This window comes from Chrysoperla carnea, chromosome X (genome assembly GCF_905475395.1).
Source record: "Chrysoperla carnea chromosome X, inChrCarn1.1, whole genome shotgun sequence".
Taxonomy (NCBI): domain Eukaryota; kingdom Metazoa; phylum Arthropoda; class Insecta; order Neuroptera; family Chrysopidae; genus Chrysoperla; species Chrysoperla carnea.
The window spans coordinates 33305051-33322200 of NC_058342.1; the positions used below are offsets into that span (position 1 = coordinate 33305051).

The following is a 17150-nucleotide window of genomic DNA, read 5'->3' on the forward strand; positions in this document are numbered from 1 at the left end:
CACGTTCGTTGGCAATGAAAAGCGTTCACGCACATTTATAAAACTAAAAATATTATTGTTCGATAAGAATTTTTAGTTGAGTCATGTCATTTTAGAAAATGGAACTAGTCCAAAATTTCTTAATAGAATAGATTTTCCGTTCATGGATGGCATTGAATAATTTTTCTATTTTGTTGCTTACTAGATGTCAGTAAGGTATAGTGAGGATATTAGCCTGCATTAGTATTGGCTCTGTACGTGGTCATGGTAGGGAGGATCAGATCGACACCCACGCTCACAGTGGATAATTTTAGAGTTAAATTATAGCGTCATGACTATTTTTCAATTGTTTACATGTAAATGGTATGGTAAGTGTTAAACAAGTTTAAGTTTTAACTGAAAAAATGATGAATCATATAGGTTATCCTTTTCAATTGGATATAACTCAAAAAATCTAGAGAGTGTGATAAAAAACTATCTAAAATATTTAGACAATCTTGTAGTTTATAATAATACCATCAAAATATAAGGATGTCGATGATATCAAAACAAAATTTTAATTTAATTACGAGTTAATCGAAGATCTAATTTTTATGAACAGAGACGACTATAGTTAGTTTATTAATGATTGAAGAGAGATATCTATATTATCAAATTTATTAGCATCGCTTGCACACAATATATTATATATTTTTTTAGTTGCGTGGTATTGTAAAGCTAAAAATAACTTATTACTTGACTACAAAGCATGTATTTGGTTTGTATGGATGTACTGTGCAATAAACCAAAACTTTTGTACAATACTGTAGGGAAACCTTAACAGGTGTAAAATTTGCATTTTACTCTGGCTTATTTTTAGTCCGATGATGTCTGTAATACATTTGGAAAATCTGAAACCATGAATTTTTTGTCAAATAATTTAAAAGAATTTTGACTAGAAAAAATATCTAATAAGCTACGTACTCATTCCTTAACAATTGTCTTATAACTACTATTCATTTTTCATAAATCATGTTAGGCAATATGTATAGCAAAGATGTAATCACTTTTGCCTATACCACTGATTTAATTGAATCGATTTTTATTTCAACTCATTGTTTTAAACTGAAAATAATAACGTAATGTCTAAAATGATAATAGAATTTATTTAATTCGCATTTTCAAGATCATGGGTCTTGAATTTACGATGAAATAACAATTTGAATAAGATATTTATTAAGAAAAATCTTTTCTTCGAACTTTCTGTTCCGCAAAAGTTTCTTTAACATCATCAAAGTTTAAAGATTGGGCCATAGAATTTTCAAAAGACAGAATAACCAAGTTAGATAACCTGCCTTACCTTAAATAGGTTTTTAATAATTTTAGTTTTGAAAATGATCGTTCAGCCCTAGCTGTAGTCACAGGAATTGTAACAAATAACATTAATGCAGTGCATACTTCAGGAAAGCTGCAGGGCATAAAATGATTCTTTATTAAAAATTAAATCAGCAAGGTCTCTAATACACGAAGACTTTTCTATTTTGTCTCTGAAAGTGGACCGAAAACTGAGAATTTCCTTGGCAAATGATCCAGATATGTTTTTTTATGTCAACAAATTCAACAGCTTTTTTAAATAAATCTGTGACATTTGTAAAGTTGAAGGCTGCAAAACACTGAAATTGGAATGAGGTCAATGACGATAGGAAAAACGAAGAAAATTAAAAAAAAAACCTTGAAATTTAAAAAACAAGGAACTCGTTTCCACAAATTCGAGTCAAGTTGGTTAAAGTTTGTCAGACAAAACAACTTCAAAAGAAATTTCACTTTTTATGGATTTACGGAGTATTTTTTATGAAACAAAGATATTTAAAAAAAATTCCGATACCGGGAATCGAACCCGAGCCTCCTGGGTGAAAGCCAGGTATCCTAGCCACTAGACCATATCGGACTGTACTTGAACAGAAGCGCGATTTAACATGATTATTAATGTCCAATACTCGATTAAATATTTTCACTTTGAACAAACTTTCGGGATCTTGGAGACGCTCATCTTCACAAAGTTCATCGAAATAGCGTTTTATCCTTTCTCGGACGAGTTTTAGAAAATTCAAGGGTTATGGACTTTAAATTTTCATTTTTAAATTTACAAATTCATGTCCATACCTTTCCAATTCTTCTAAACAAATTTTCAAACGTTTTAAGGCATTTGAAAGATCGATGAAGTGCTTTAGAGGCTACATTAGTAGTTTGTAGAATTCTGCAATCGAAAATCAATAATATAATAAATTTTGTAGTTTTCGATCTTCTTCTTAAGTGAAACAGCTTCATTTCCGGGACCCCCTTGGGTCGGGGCTCCGTGGAATTTGGCCTATAGCTACGCCACTGCCCAGGACAGATAAATTATGTAGTAAAAGTAATATGTGTCGTGGACACTTCAAAGTAAACAATTATGTCAACTAAACAATTAAAAAAAAAGAAGTAAATTGTTGCTGTTTACAAAAATAGTAATCGTTAGATCACAAAAATGGTGATACATGTTCTGTGTAGTTGTCAGCATGTTCCACAATGAATTGTGGGTGAAAGAAAAACGTAAATACAGAACGAAGAAAACAAAAACAAAAACAGCTCATACTTGTTCGATTTTGAAACGTAAGTGGTACGTACGCAGACAATTGCATAGTGGAATGTTATTCTTGAAAACAGTTGTTTAAGAATCATACGATTGTGAAGAGCCCATCAGCAACCATTGTGGCATTGTACCATCAGCAATCAGTAATCAGTATACCTCAACTTAAGTTGACTGTACACTGTATCTAATACAAGAAGTGTTCACTTGTTCTGTTATATTATTTAACAAAAATTTACCGTTTTTTTATTTTTCTGTCCGTTGCGTGTTTCACAAATTCATTCATAATCCACTGACTGAAACTTCAAGAATTGAAATTCATTTAAATACCACGTCTTCAATTGTTTTCGCTCAAGTGTTGTAAAATCTTGATTCGCTCGCATTTATCAAATTTATTGAAATGAAATATTTTAATTATATTTCCGTGAAGTTTGTCGCGCGCAAACAAAAATGATTACTAAATAAACTTCTCAATTTTTTTTAAAGTGAAGTGCGGTTTATTTTTGCAACAATACTTATTTACTCGGTTTTTTTTTTGGGACAATTTGAAAATTTGTGTGAATTATGGGAGGAAGTTTTATAAGAAAAACTCGAAAATTATGTTTTGTATATTTTGTGGTGATTTGTACTTTAGGGCAACATGTTTTACAAATTTATGCTGAAGAAGATTCATTGGCTGGAAGTTTTTTGACAGGTAGATTATTAAATAACGGTATTTTTTTTTTTTTTTTGAAATATAGGCAAGCCGTTGGGTTAGTACACTTTTTTTTTTAAAGGTAATTCGGCTTATAAAAATCTTAAGGTGGATCCATTTAAATTTTAAACGTTATTTTAAAAAAAAATTTACTGTAGGGAATTTTGAATTTAAATGATTTAATTCGTGGAGAATAACGTTACTTTTAATAAAAAAAAATGTCTGAATAAACCATATTGATCGATTTTTTATGAATATAACTGTTAATATTTTAATTTTTGTATTCTGCATAAACATAGTATTTATACGGGTATTATAAGTTTAGTCTAATAACGGTTAGATGTAATTATACTCTGAGAAATATATATCAAGGTATACTAATTTTAGTCCCAAGTTTACAATGCTTAGAAATATTGATGATACGAACAAAATTTTGGCATAGGTGTTTACCTAATTAATCCATTTTTCGGTTGTCTGTTCGTCAACATGATAACTCGAAATTGAAAAGAGATATCAAGATAAAAAGTACTCAGGACGTAATAGATCAATTGGGTCTTGTGTCCTTAGGAAAAAATAAACAACTTTTGTTTGAAACATTTTTTCATAACTTAATTGTTTAATCGTGACGGCGCAAATTAAGCCAAATCTTTGGTGTTCATTTTGCACGTAACTTCGACTGAAAGATTCACTGATATTTAATACTTTTTATACAGGGAATTTTAACAATTAACTCAGTCAATTGTTTGTTTAAATTAATTTATCTGTCTGATAACTCTGAAGAAGTCAAAACGGCGTATAACATGGCCATAAAGATATATCTTTTAAACCATAATAGATTCGAAAATTTTGAATAGAAAAGTGATTCTTTTTTTTTTTTTCAAATGGAAACAACTTTTGTTAGAAACAATTATCGATAGGTACATTTACTTATACACATAGTGTTTAAACAAATGATTATTTTAATTGTAATGTTATTTATGGATCTGTTAATTTATTTTTATTAGAGCCAAAATGTCCATTAAAATTTTGAAATATTTTTCTCCGGGAATATATCGAAAAATACCCACAAAAAAAATGGTATAGGGTTTGCAATTATATTCGTTAAATTGTCCGATAGTAAAATGTTTTTCGCTATAATATTTATTAAGAGAAAATTGTAATAGAAAATCTACTAATTTTCCATGCATGTAAAGAAATCAGCCAATATGATTTCAAACTCTTTTCCATTTTTTCGAAAAGAATCTTTAGCATATTAATAGAAATTTGATAGAAAGAGATATTTCGATCTTAAAAAAAAATAAGTTGCCATAATTTTTTGATACATAACGTTTAATTTTCATACTTTCAGACATCAGACAAATTTAAGTGTTACTTTTCATTTTAGAACCTTTTAAACTGTGTTAAAATCAAAGAAAGTAATTAAAATACAGTAGAACCTCGATACTTCGAGCCTCTGTTATTTAAAAATTTCGAAATACTTTAGCTTGCATCAACGCCTTCGTATCTAGACAAAGTGGTGCCTTAAATATTAATGAAAAGGCAATGTCTGATATGGAATTGCCATTGTAGTTCACAAGGCCTTATTTTATGTAAATCTGCCCTGCTTGTGTTAAGGAATATTTTGAAATATGAAAAAAAGTTAATCGCCCAACGTGGGGCTCGAACCCACGACCCTGAGATTAAGAGTCTCATGCTCTACCGACTGAGCTAGCCAGGCTTTTTGATAAGGAATATTCCTGAAAGTAGTGTCCAAAGTTATGGTTAATTGAGTTTGGCTGTAATGAATTGGCAAGTTATCAGAATATGAATTTTAATAAAAATAAATTGGAATCATGGGAAAATTCAAGTGATTAATTGTTCCCGCATTCCATAAATAACCTGATGGAATGTGGACGCTTAGAATTGTCCTCAAAAGCGTATATTATTTGTATGTTTTAGTAACAAACAAAAAATACAGACCTCAATATTCTAAAAATTGAGTTGTTATGAATTTTAACGAATTTATGCTAAGTAAAAACAATTGAATAACTGTATTTTATATAATAATTTGAATGGAGTTTAAAACTCCCACTATGTTGATTCCTCTAGAGTGCCACTGCGGACTGCCAGTGCCGATATAGCAGCATATAGCTTACCTTACAGCTTACTTAAGCTAACAGTACTCAGAACATAATATTTAATATGTATCTGTATTGGTTGGTATTACCTTAACTCAACTTATATAATTCCAACACGACCGTAGCGCGGAGTTCAAGGTTGTACGCTTCTAAGTGTCAGTGTCATCATTATATATTCAAATTATTTTGATCCATTCAAAAATGTGCAATATTAATAAAAAAACTGTTTTTTAAATCCGATTATCTGTTCTATACCATCAATTTTTAACCTTTTTATGGCTTAAATTAATATTTAGTTGATAGTCTATAGCAGGCGTGGACGAGTTCTTTTAAGACAAAGCCACCATTGTTATAAGTTTATTGCGTGCCATAAAGTTTATTGTGTGTCTCTTTATGTAAGTCCGCATTGCTCATATAGGAGGAAGCGAGACAGGTATACGATTCTTCTACCTATCTCAGTTTTTCTAATAGTAATGAGATAGGTAGAAAAAAATGTTGTCTCTCTGTCTTACTTGTATTATTGGTTGACAGTTGATAGGGTATCACTGTCTTACTTGTATGTTAGATACAGAAGTCTGAGTGGCTTCTCTAAGCCACGTTTGCCCATGGATGGTCTATAGTGTAGAAAACGAACCTATTAACGAAACGAAACAAAAAAGTTGGAAAATATTTATAAAATTAAAAATTTATAACATTTTTAGGGCATTTTACGAAAAAAAAAGTTAATCGCCCAACGTGGGGCTCGAACCCACGACCCTGAGATTAAGAGTCTCATGCTCTACCGACTGAGCTAGCCAGGCTTCTTGATAATGAATATTCCTGAAACTAATGTCCAAAATTATGGTTAATTGGGTTTGGCTAAAATGAATTGGCATGTTTTCTGGCTCATTTTTAACGTTTTGTACGATACACTTTAATTGATACACTTTAATTGAAGCTGACTTTTTCCAAACTCTTTTGACCCATGCCTTACAAACTTGGGACTAAACTTAATATACCTTGACATATTTCATATACATGGTATAATAAAAGTACTCTTTTGAGTAAAATGTAGGGTCAGTCACGTATGGAATCATAAGCAAAGTTATAGAAAATAAATTTTATTACAATTGACCAATGATTCCAATAATTAAGGAAATAAATCATGAAAATTTGATCAATTTGATCATTTCCAACGTTTCAAATATTGTTTATTTTTTGCAGGTTTATTGGAGACAATATCAAGTACAGAAAATTCAAAAGACTGTCCAGGTGTATGTGTTCACGCGTTAGCCACACTTATATGTTACGATGTCCTAGAAGATGTACAATGTAGTTCCCCATCAATGCGATGCTGTATTGAGTCAGCGCCTGCGAACGAGACAAGCATCGATAAAGTCTCAAATTCAACGCATCACACGAACGTTTCCAATAATAATAAAATTCATGAGAAACCAACACAGAAACCAATTGTTTCAAATTATGTATGTTTTAAATCAATTTCACTTTTATTGCGTATACAGGCAAAACCGGTTATAACGACATTAAAAAGACCCAAGTACTAACTGACTCTTCGTTATAATACATGTCGTTATAAGTTATTTTGACTGTATTCTACAATTTAAATTAAGGTAGTACAAGCACCAACGCAATTTTAGAGTTAGTGTTGAAATTATTTGTACTTTATTTTCAACTTTGATGATAAATTTTGTTATAACTTCATGAATGTAGACGAAAAATAAGAAGACAATTTTTCGACATCTACCTTGGTTATCGAAATATCGACAGCTAAATAATTAAACAAAATTTTTAATTTTCGATATTTTGAAAATAACTCCAGATATCGCAAAATTTTATTCTTATTTTTCGTCTTATATCGTCAGGTTATTAAATAAATCACCATCAAATTTGAAAATATATATTTTTTAATTGTGTCCCCACTACCGTGCTCATACATCCTTAATTAGTAGTTTTTCAATAGTTTATTAAGGTTTTAACTTTAATTTAAATAATTGAACAAACCTCCCTAAAAATTCCAGAATTGATTTAGACTTAGTCCAAGTTCATATAAAAAAATCAAGCTTTATAATTAAAATTTCCTTGGTACTCGTACATCCTTAAGGAACATATTAAAATTATTATGAGGAGAAAACTAGAATGTGTGCTCGATAATTAATTGCTGTATTCATTGGGTCAATTGTTGTCAAAAAATTCTTTTGACTACACCCGTCAGCACTCGCGTTATGTGCAGTTTCTGCTATGGAGTACCCATTGTAATTCAGAATCCCTCATTTTATGTAAAGCAGCTCTGCTTGTGTTAAGGAATATTTTAAAATACGAAGAAAAAAATTCATCGCCCAACGTGGGGCTCGAACCCACGACCCTGAGATTAAGAGTCTCATGCTCTACCGACTGAGCTAGCCAGGCTTGTTGCTAATGAATATTTCTGAAACTTGTGTCGTTATAAGAATTTTGCTCATATATATAAAAATGTAAGCAAAAATATTAACTTCGGAAATTTTCGGGCCTGTTCGTGTACTTTCGTTAGTTTAATATAAGTTGTACTCAGTAAATTAAACAAAAACTTGTGAAAGAAATTAAGTTATTTCGATTATTTCTTTGCTCTAATATTTTCGCTCTTAAACATCATTCAAAAATCACGTAGTGCATTAAAAAATAAAATTATGTAGAGGTTATGATTTACATAGGTAAACTAGTTAAACTCTCATCACGCGATTGAATATTATCGAACAGTTGACGCGAGTGCTATCGGGTTAATAACATAAGATAAAATCGGTGATACATCTCAAAAACTCGGAAACTTCGACCCAAAACCATAGAAAATGTAACCCTTTATTCATTGAAAAATTTCTGCCGTCAATTAATTGTTAGGAAAAGTATAAAATGATTTAATAATGAAAAGTTACAGAAGAGTTAAGTAAAGTTTGATTTAAAAAAAAAAAAAAGTATTTAAGTTAAAGCAAATAAACTTGATTGATTGTGGCTTAGTTTTCAGTATTATCTCATAAATTATGTTATTGTAAAAAGTAAGTCACATTGATTATAATAATAATTAGTAGTTTAAAAATATTACTTATTTACAGAATGCTGCTGCGGCTGCCGATAAGGAAGAATCGATGAACAATAGTTATAATAATAGCAATAAAAAAGATACAGGTAAGTCTTTTAAGTACTGGAAACCGGTCTACTTATCATAAACACATAACACGCATTCAACACACACATCACAATACCTATCTATATACCTGCATGTACAGAGTGTTCAAGTAAAAATGTATACATTATTTTTTTTATATCTGTGACACTTATTACGAAACTTAAGGTAATCGTAAACCTAATTATATTAACCAAATACATGCTTTGTACTCAAATAATGTGATTTGTTTTAGCTTTATAATACCACGCAACTACAAAAATATATAATATATTGTGTGCAAGTGATGCTTATAAATTTAATAATATATATATCTCTCTTCAATCATTAATAAACTAACTATAGTCGTCTCTGTTCATCAAATGATGGATCTTCAATGAACTCATAATTAAATTAAAATTTAGTTTTGATATCATCGACAACCTTATATTTTGATGGTATAATTATAAACTACAAGATTGTCTAAATATTTTAGATAGTTTTTTATCACACTCTCTAGATTTTTTGAGTAATATCCAATTGAAAAGGATAACCTATATGATTCATCATTTTTTCAGTCAACACTTAAACTTGTTTAACACTTACCATACCATTTACATGTAAACAATTGAAAAATAGTCATGACGCTATAATTTAACGCTAAAATTATCCACTATGAGCGTGGGTGTCGATCTGATTCTCCCTACCATGACCACGCACAGAGCCAATACTAATGCAGCCTAATATCCTCACTATACCTTACTGACATCTAGTAAGCAACAAAATAGAAAAATTATTCAATGCCATCCATGAACGGAAAATCTATTCTATTAAGAAATTTTGAACTAGTTCCATTTTCTCCATTTTCCACACTCTCTAGATTTAGAAAAAAAAACAGATATTTATTATAGTGTTCAAATTGGGAATATTACATCTTAACAAAATATGAAAATAAAAGATAAAAATTAAAACAAAATATTCTTAACGAAGGAGCTGCGTTAGCTAAGTAAATTCCTTCTTAAGAGTGGATACATTTTTTAACAATAATAGTGTATACATTTTTTTTGACACACTTTGTACATAAAAACAATTCACTAATCTGGTGTTAAATATTAACGATCATTTGACCTCCATATATAGATTATATTTTTTTATTATTATATAGTTAGGAAATCCATTCTTAAATTCATGTTTCTGGTGGAGTTTTTCTTTGCTTCCCTTAAACATTCAGGTGGTGCACATTGGTTAGCTATAAAACAATATATTCAGGTGTATAGATTAAAATGGCTCACTCTGTATACAACGTGTTCTGTTATTAACTGCAGAAACCTAACTTCCCAAAATAAGCTCATCAAGACCAACAAAAAAACCCTTTTCCAAATTTTGATCTGAGCCCTAATTTGGGAGCTACAGGTATGAAAAAAATTGATAATTTTGATTATTCATTGACTATCATTCGATAACCAGTAGCCAATGATAATCAGAAGATATTAGTAAATTTTTTTAAATAATATTCAACTGAGGTAGGGATTTTTAAAAATTATAACATGATTTAATTAGATTATATTATTTTGCAAAAACATTAAATTATTGTACGTAAACAAACAAACTATGTGACCATGGGTGTGGTTTGTTTGCTTAGGTCCAATGATAAATTGTTCTTTTCTCAGAATAATATAATAAAAAATGTATTAAATTTTTAAACAGAACACGTTGTATATGTCATGTTCATTGAGAGTACGGGTTCCGAAAATCCTTTTTGAACATTGAAAACCTATTATAATTTTACGTTGCCAAACTGCTTATTTCAGAATTAAACGAATCAGTTGACAAATTTGCTTGAACTTAACCATTCTGTAGTACAATGTTCTAAATGATTATTTAATCAGTAAATTATCTCAAGTAAAGTGCATAACAATTTCATGTATTGAAAATATTCTTTGAGTATTTCTGGAAAGTAATAATCACTATTTAAGTCTTTGATAATCTTCAAAAATATTCAAAGAATTTTGATTGTATGTAAATAATATCCGAACTCAATGGTGGCGATTTAAAAAAGGTCAAGAGATTAAGAGATTTTATGTATGTAAGACTTTTTCATCGAAAAATCTTTCAAATCAAATATACAGACCCCCCTCCGCGCCTGTAGGTACGTGCCTACTTTTCCTTATGAAAAATCTACCTCTGAAAATAATACAAATAATTTTTTATTGTGCAGATAATGGTTCAAATCCGTGTCCAGGAGTTTGTGTAGCAGAACGAGTTGCCGATTACTGTGAAGCGATATTAGTCTCCGAAGATTTATGTAAACCACATTCAAGATGCTGTGTAACACAAGATTTATACGGCGATAAAAAACCAAATAATTTGGTTATACCAAATAAAAATAAAAACGGCCAAAACAGTCATAACGACTCACATGGAGGAGGTACAACAGTCAAACACACAACATCGTATTACCATCATCATACGACAACCCCCTATACACCATATATGCCACATACGTCACACATGACACAAGCACCCCCAAAAACAGCACTCCAACAAAAATTTCGACCATGTAATGGTGAATGTGTAAGTGGTTTATTTGCCTTGTTCTGTGATGATGTAAATTCGGAAGCGGATTGTCCGGGTGACGCAAGCTGTTGTGTGACACATTCATCCACAGATCATGTAACAACGACCCCAAAACCAACGTCAACACCAAAACCTCAATTGCCACGATGTCCTGGCTTCTGTATACATAACATAATGGTGGCATTCTGTGAACGACCATCAATTCTAATACCAGATACATTAAATTGTAAAAAAGAATTTATGTGCTGTGACAATACTAGAATACCAGTGACCCCAAAACAAAAACCACGACCAACACCACAAACAACAACACCAATTCCAGTTACACAAAGGCCAGACAACCGGACAGACTGCCCTGGCTCATGTATTGTATCGTATTTGTCGTTTACATGTTTCAGTAAGTAACTTTAATTATTAAGGTGGTTGGGTAATCATAATCTTCGATATACTTAATTCTTTTCATTTTTTAAATACATTCCATCAAAATTTATCATTTTTATTTAAAATTCAAGCATCACTATTAAAAACGTTTGAAAATCAATCATTTTTTAAAGAAAGAATTTTTGGTTAAAGAAATCTGACCAAATTTATTAAATATTTTTGGTACAATCGGAGGCGTTCCGAAGCACTTATATCACTTCCAAGATCCTCTGTAAACAAAGTTGTTGCGACTATTACAGGAAACTAGTTGGGCGGCAGGAATGCTGAACGCCTGGGCTTGGCAGTGTTTCACGACTACTGCAGGAGCTGTCACAGTGGTGAGGACGGACGAGGAGACAATGTCTCATCTTCTCTGTCACTGCCAGCTCTTGTCATGAGGAGATGGACTTACTTGAGCCAGCCTCTCTTTGACGACCTCTCCGACTTAAAGTCCGTCGGCGTCAAAGCTCTCCTGCTTGTTCTTAAACAGCTCGAAATGGTTCATGAAGTAGTGGCCGGGATAGGCCAACCCTTTTTTCGATATCATAAAGGATCTTATGGTCTAAGTGTGTCCCACTCCAGAACAGCTACTCTAACCTAACCTACCCTAGGCATACCGCGAACATAATTGATTTCGCCTCAACCAACTGAGCTACTAGGGTTGACGTATTTTTTAAATAGAATTTCTTAATGTGCAATTTTATTACGAGAATCGTGGTATTTATTTCAATAGCATTGTGTTTAAATTGTTTAGAAGTACCCAATTACCTTAAGTATGATTGATATGTAAGTATGATTTATAACGCCAATCAATCAAGTTTTTTAAGTGTCACTCACTACACTCACTAGTCAATAGTCAATAGTCACTACTCATTAGTCACTAGGTAGTCTTCACTAAGTACTCATTAGTCATTAGTTACACTAAACTACTTTTTTTTTCTTTTACTTACGATTGTCAATTGTTTATTGTTTATGTTCCAATTCAATCCACAAACTCATTGAATTATAACTTCCGACTTGTTTTGTTTCCGTTTTGTAATAATCTCGCATGATCCTTATAGAAAATCGTTTTCATTCAATTATTTTGAAACAAGAGTTGCCATCTCTCCAGTTTCGGGCTGGAGTCTTCGATTTTCGAGCATGCAACTAGACCCCTCCTTTTGACTGGATACTCTAGACAAAAACCCAGGAAACCCCTCGGCTTGCCCTCAAAAAAATGTTTGACTTCCAAAAGGATCTCCGCTATGAGTTATCTGGATTTAAGCGAAAAATATAATTATTTATAACCAATATAATTATTATCCAGTATGGTATTTGCAGTTCCTATGCTAAAACTATGGTAAAACCTACTTTTCGACATCAACCCCCACTCCCCCCTTAAATTTTCAGAATTTATTCAGACTTAGTCCAACTATACAATCAACACACAAAAAAATCAAGCCTTTTTTCCGAAATTGCCCTGGCGCACGTGCATCCTTAATTTTATACATATATATTGTTTATTACGCAAGCGTTTCGTGAATCCAGATCTAAAAAATGGCGATCAAAGTCCAGAAATTTCTAGAAACTTTCACTTTCAAATGGTTGAAATATTGTCTGCTTTTTTTTTAGGAAATGCTGAAATGACAGATTTATTCAAATGTCGAAAACCTGGTACTCAATGTTGTGCTCCAAAATCATTAATAAAGGATGTTTATGGTACCAAATATAACTCGTCGTTATCGCAAAGTCATTCAGATCATGTCACGGAACATACATCACCACGTATTGAAACACCAATTATGGCCACGTCACGGCCTCAAACACAAGTGCCAGAAACTAGTAAGTAAAATAATACATCACCGGTTTTTTTTTAGTATAAAAATATTAAAATTTATTCATTTTTACAGCAACACATGTGTATCCAATGAGTGTCCCAAATTCAACTCGATCGCCAGTGTACAGCAAATACGTTTGTGGTGTGAAAGGTACGTCCAGAAGTGGGCGAGTTATGGGTGGCGAAGATGGAGAACATGCCGAATGGTGTTGGCAAGTCGCTTTAATCAACTCCTTGAATCAATATCTATGTGGAGCAGCTTTAATCGGTACTCAATGGGTCTTGACTGCCGCCCATTGCGTGACAAAGTAACTATTTCTAAATCTATAGATAATTTTCTAGAACGAATATTGAGAAAAAACATTTATTGAGCCTCAATATTAGTAAAAAATTAGTTAAGACTAAGGCTGACCTCACCAATATCGATATTGAACAACATATTGATCGTCTGAGGAGTATATTGAAACAAAAAAAATTGATGGAAAAAGAAATCAAGTCAATAAATCGATCAGTTTGCCCCATTAACTCAATATTATTGAGTCAATATCGATATTGATTGTCTGAGGAGTTTTTCTAAACAGTAATATTGATTTAAATATATTGAAGACAATAAAACGATCAATTTGCCACTCTTGATCAATATAATTGAACAATATATTGATTGTCTAATGAGTTTATTGAAACAATAATATTGAAGGTCTGCCGAGTTTCATCTAAATCAGAATTGAAAAATTTTGGATTGTACAATTTAGCTGGAAAATTTTCAAACTCGGCTCAAAAATATTTAAATTAAAAACTTTTTTTAGTATTGTCCGATCTGGGGACGCAATTTATGTACGAGTTGGTGACCATGATTTAACTCGAAAGTATGGAAGTCCGGGTGCTCAAACTTTAAGAGTTGCTACCACATATATTCATCACAATCATAACAGCCAAACGCTTGATAATGATATAGCGTTGCTTAAACTCCATGGACAGGTTGAATTAAAAGATGGCGTATGTTTGGTATGTCTTCCAGCACGAGGCGTTAACCATGCGGCAGGAAAACGATGCACTGTTACAGGATATGGTTACATGGGAGAAGGTATGATATACTATTTTTTCGAATATCATGCCATATGAATATTATTAGCTCGTTTTAGGGACACTCAAGTGTTAAATTTAACCCTTAAGGTGGGTACAGATTGTTTCCAGTCCTGGATTGACTTGGTGAGGTCTGGATCTTGTAAGAAAGGAACCCTCTTAAGGGTAGAAAAACAACAAAAGAAAGAGATTTTTTAAATATTTATTGTTCAAATAGCATTTGGGAATTCCGGAGCCTGGAGGATCCGGGACTGCAGCCCCCTCTAGGTTAATAAGGCGCTAATTGTTTCATAATATAAAAAATAATACTACATTTGATGTTAATCTCTCACATGAGTTTTTTCGCTCAATAGATGGCACTCATACTCTGTTAGTGTATGCTCAAATTATTAATCTCTAATTTTATATAAAAGAAAAACCGAAAAACCGTTACTTAGATCGGTTTTTTAACCATACTAATCATACACTGCAAAAATATGTTCAAACCGAAGTTATTCCTTATTATCACGGACTGATACTCTTATTACTTTGCTTTTGATGTGAACTTCTCTATCCCTTTCTAACAACTTATTTAGATCTTAATCCAATTCTATTTACTTTGTGGTTGATGTGAACTTTGTTGTCCTTTTCTAACAGCTTGTTTAGATCTCTATCTTGCTCTTATTACTTTGTGTTTGATGTGAACTTCTTTATCCTTTTCTAAAAACTTGATTAGATCTTTATCTTAAACATATTACTTTGTATTTGATGTGAACTTCTCTATCCTTTTCTAACAACTTCTTTAGGTCTTTATCTTACTCTTTTTACTTTCCGTTTGATATAAACTTTTCTATACTTTTCTAAAAACTTACTTAGATCTTTATCATACTCTTATTACTTTGTGTTTGATGTGAACTTTTCTATCCTTTTCTAACAACTTGTTTAGATCTTTATCTCACTCTTATTACTTTGTGTGTGATTGAGTAACAAAAATTCAAACATATGTACAAACTTTCACATTTATAATATTAGTAGGATTCTAGAAAAAATAAAAATTTCAAATAATCATTAAATGAAATTTTCTAGTTGGACCAATTCCGTTGCGTGTACGAGAAGCAGAAATTCCAATTGTAAGTGATGCGGAATGTATTCGAAAAGTGAATGCGGTTACTGAAAAGATATTCATTTTACCGGCAAGTAGTTTTTGTGCTGGCGGCGAAGAAGGTAACGACGCATGTCAAGGAGACGGCGGTGGTCCGTTAGTTTGCCAGGATGATGGATTCTACGAACTTGCCGGATTGGTCTCATGGGGTTTTGGATGTGGGCGTGTTGATGTACCGGGTGTTTACGTTAAAGTATCATCGTTTATCGGTTGGATTAATCAAATTATCAGTGTTAACAATTTATAAATTTTTACACAGAATTTTTTCCAATAAAAAATTTGTCTCAGGTTTTTGTCCATAAACCATAGATTTATAAGTTATTAATATATACTAGACATGATTATTTATTAAATAAATCCTACTTAATTCGTAGTTTCTTTTCTTTTTTTTTGGTGTCGGTCAAAATTAAATTTTTATTTTCTTTTTATTAGAAAAAATTTGGATCTTGCATTAATTCAATGGAAATTGATTTCAGGCGCGAAGACAGTAGAATAATTAATAACCAAAAGTCCAGAATTATTAAGGGGATTCGTGAAAAGTTCATATTGCCTTTTCCAAACAAAATTTCTGGGTCTGTATGGGAAAAATTTGTTTTAAATCGATGTTTATATTTGGAAAAAATTCTCAAGCCTAAAGGGGTTCATTTTGAAAAATTATTCCACGGAATTTTACGTTTAGGTATGGAATACAAAATAATTTTCTACAAAAAGCCCAAAACTCTAACCCTGGCTCACATTTACTTGAACTTTCTCTAAAATCAGAGATGGATTATTTATTAGACAGATCAGGCAACTGCCTAGGGGTCTCGGGAACGGTCACAAGAGAAAATAACAAATTTTTACGAGAAGAGCGCCACAAAGGATCGTCAAGTTGGAAAAATTTGTATAGGAACGGCCTCAAACAAGGAGAGGCCAAGGTAATTAACCTAGGGGCCCCAGTGAATTGCTTCTGAGACCCCGGTTCCTAGGCCCCTGCGAGGGTTAATCTGGCACTCCCTAAAGTTGTCCAAATTTGTGGAGACCAGTCTGAAATTATTTTTTGCAATCTCACCTGGACAATGACATTACCTAGGAGCCCTGACGAAGGTTTATCTGGCACTGCCTAAACTTTTCCAAATTTATAAGACCAGTCTTTGCTTTCTACGTTGAACGGTACTCGAGTTACAACAAATTCTTTTTCGATAACTCAATAAATTTTAGTATATACATTGTATTTAAACAATTAACAGTGCTTTTTGCTTTTATTCTACAAATTGACAAAAAAAACTATTTAAAATACTAAAATCTAGAAAAATTCAACCTACTCTTGGGAATAATTCCAAGAATACTATTGCCCATTTTTGAACCTCAAAACCCACAATTCCATAAGATTATTGCAACAATCCATTAAAAATTATGGAGGATTTACAATGTTTTTTTTGTAAAAATCTAGTATATATAAATTCTACTTTGTACGTCTATGGTATTCTCACAATAATTATGCAATATATGTGATCATATATACGTATGTGTAATAACGGTTGCATATATGATCACGGTAATTGAATAAAAAATAATCCCAAAGAAAAAAATTCAGCCTTAAATT

General features: G+C 31.7%; 1 protein-coding gene and 4 non-coding genes across 5 annotated transcripts; 1 reads left to right on the forward strand and 4 right to left on the reverse strand.

The window, feature by feature from the left end:
* Positions 1 to 1834: 1834 nt before the first annotated feature.
* Trnae-uuc lies at positions 1835 to 1906 on the reverse strand. The gene has a single exon. It is a non-coding gene; the product is annotated as a tRNA-Glu (tRNA).
* A 1242-nt stretch (positions 1907 to 3148) lies between these two features.
* On the forward strand, positions 3149 to 15812 carry LOC123303068 (protein masquerade-like). The gene is made up of 8 exons (XM_044886166.1): positions 3149 to 3278; positions 6599 to 6858; positions 8479 to 8551; positions 10747 to 11502; positions 13137 to 13346; positions 13415 to 13649; positions 14148 to 14425; positions 15490 to 15812. The coding sequence occupies exons 1-8, from the start codon at positions 3149 to 3151 to the stop codon at positions 15810 to 15812; spliced, it is 2265 nt and encodes a 754-aa protein (XP_044742101.1).
* Trnak-cuu lies at positions 4923 to 4995 on the reverse strand. The gene has a single exon. It is a non-coding gene; the product is annotated as a tRNA-Lys (tRNA).
* On the reverse strand, positions 6123 to 6195 carry Trnak-cuu. The gene has a single exon. It is a non-coding gene; the product is annotated as a tRNA-Lys (tRNA).
* Trnak-cuu lies at positions 7729 to 7801 on the reverse strand. Its single transcript has one exon. It is a non-coding gene; the product is annotated as a tRNA-Lys (tRNA).
* Positions 15813 to 17150: the final 1338 nt, after the last annotated feature.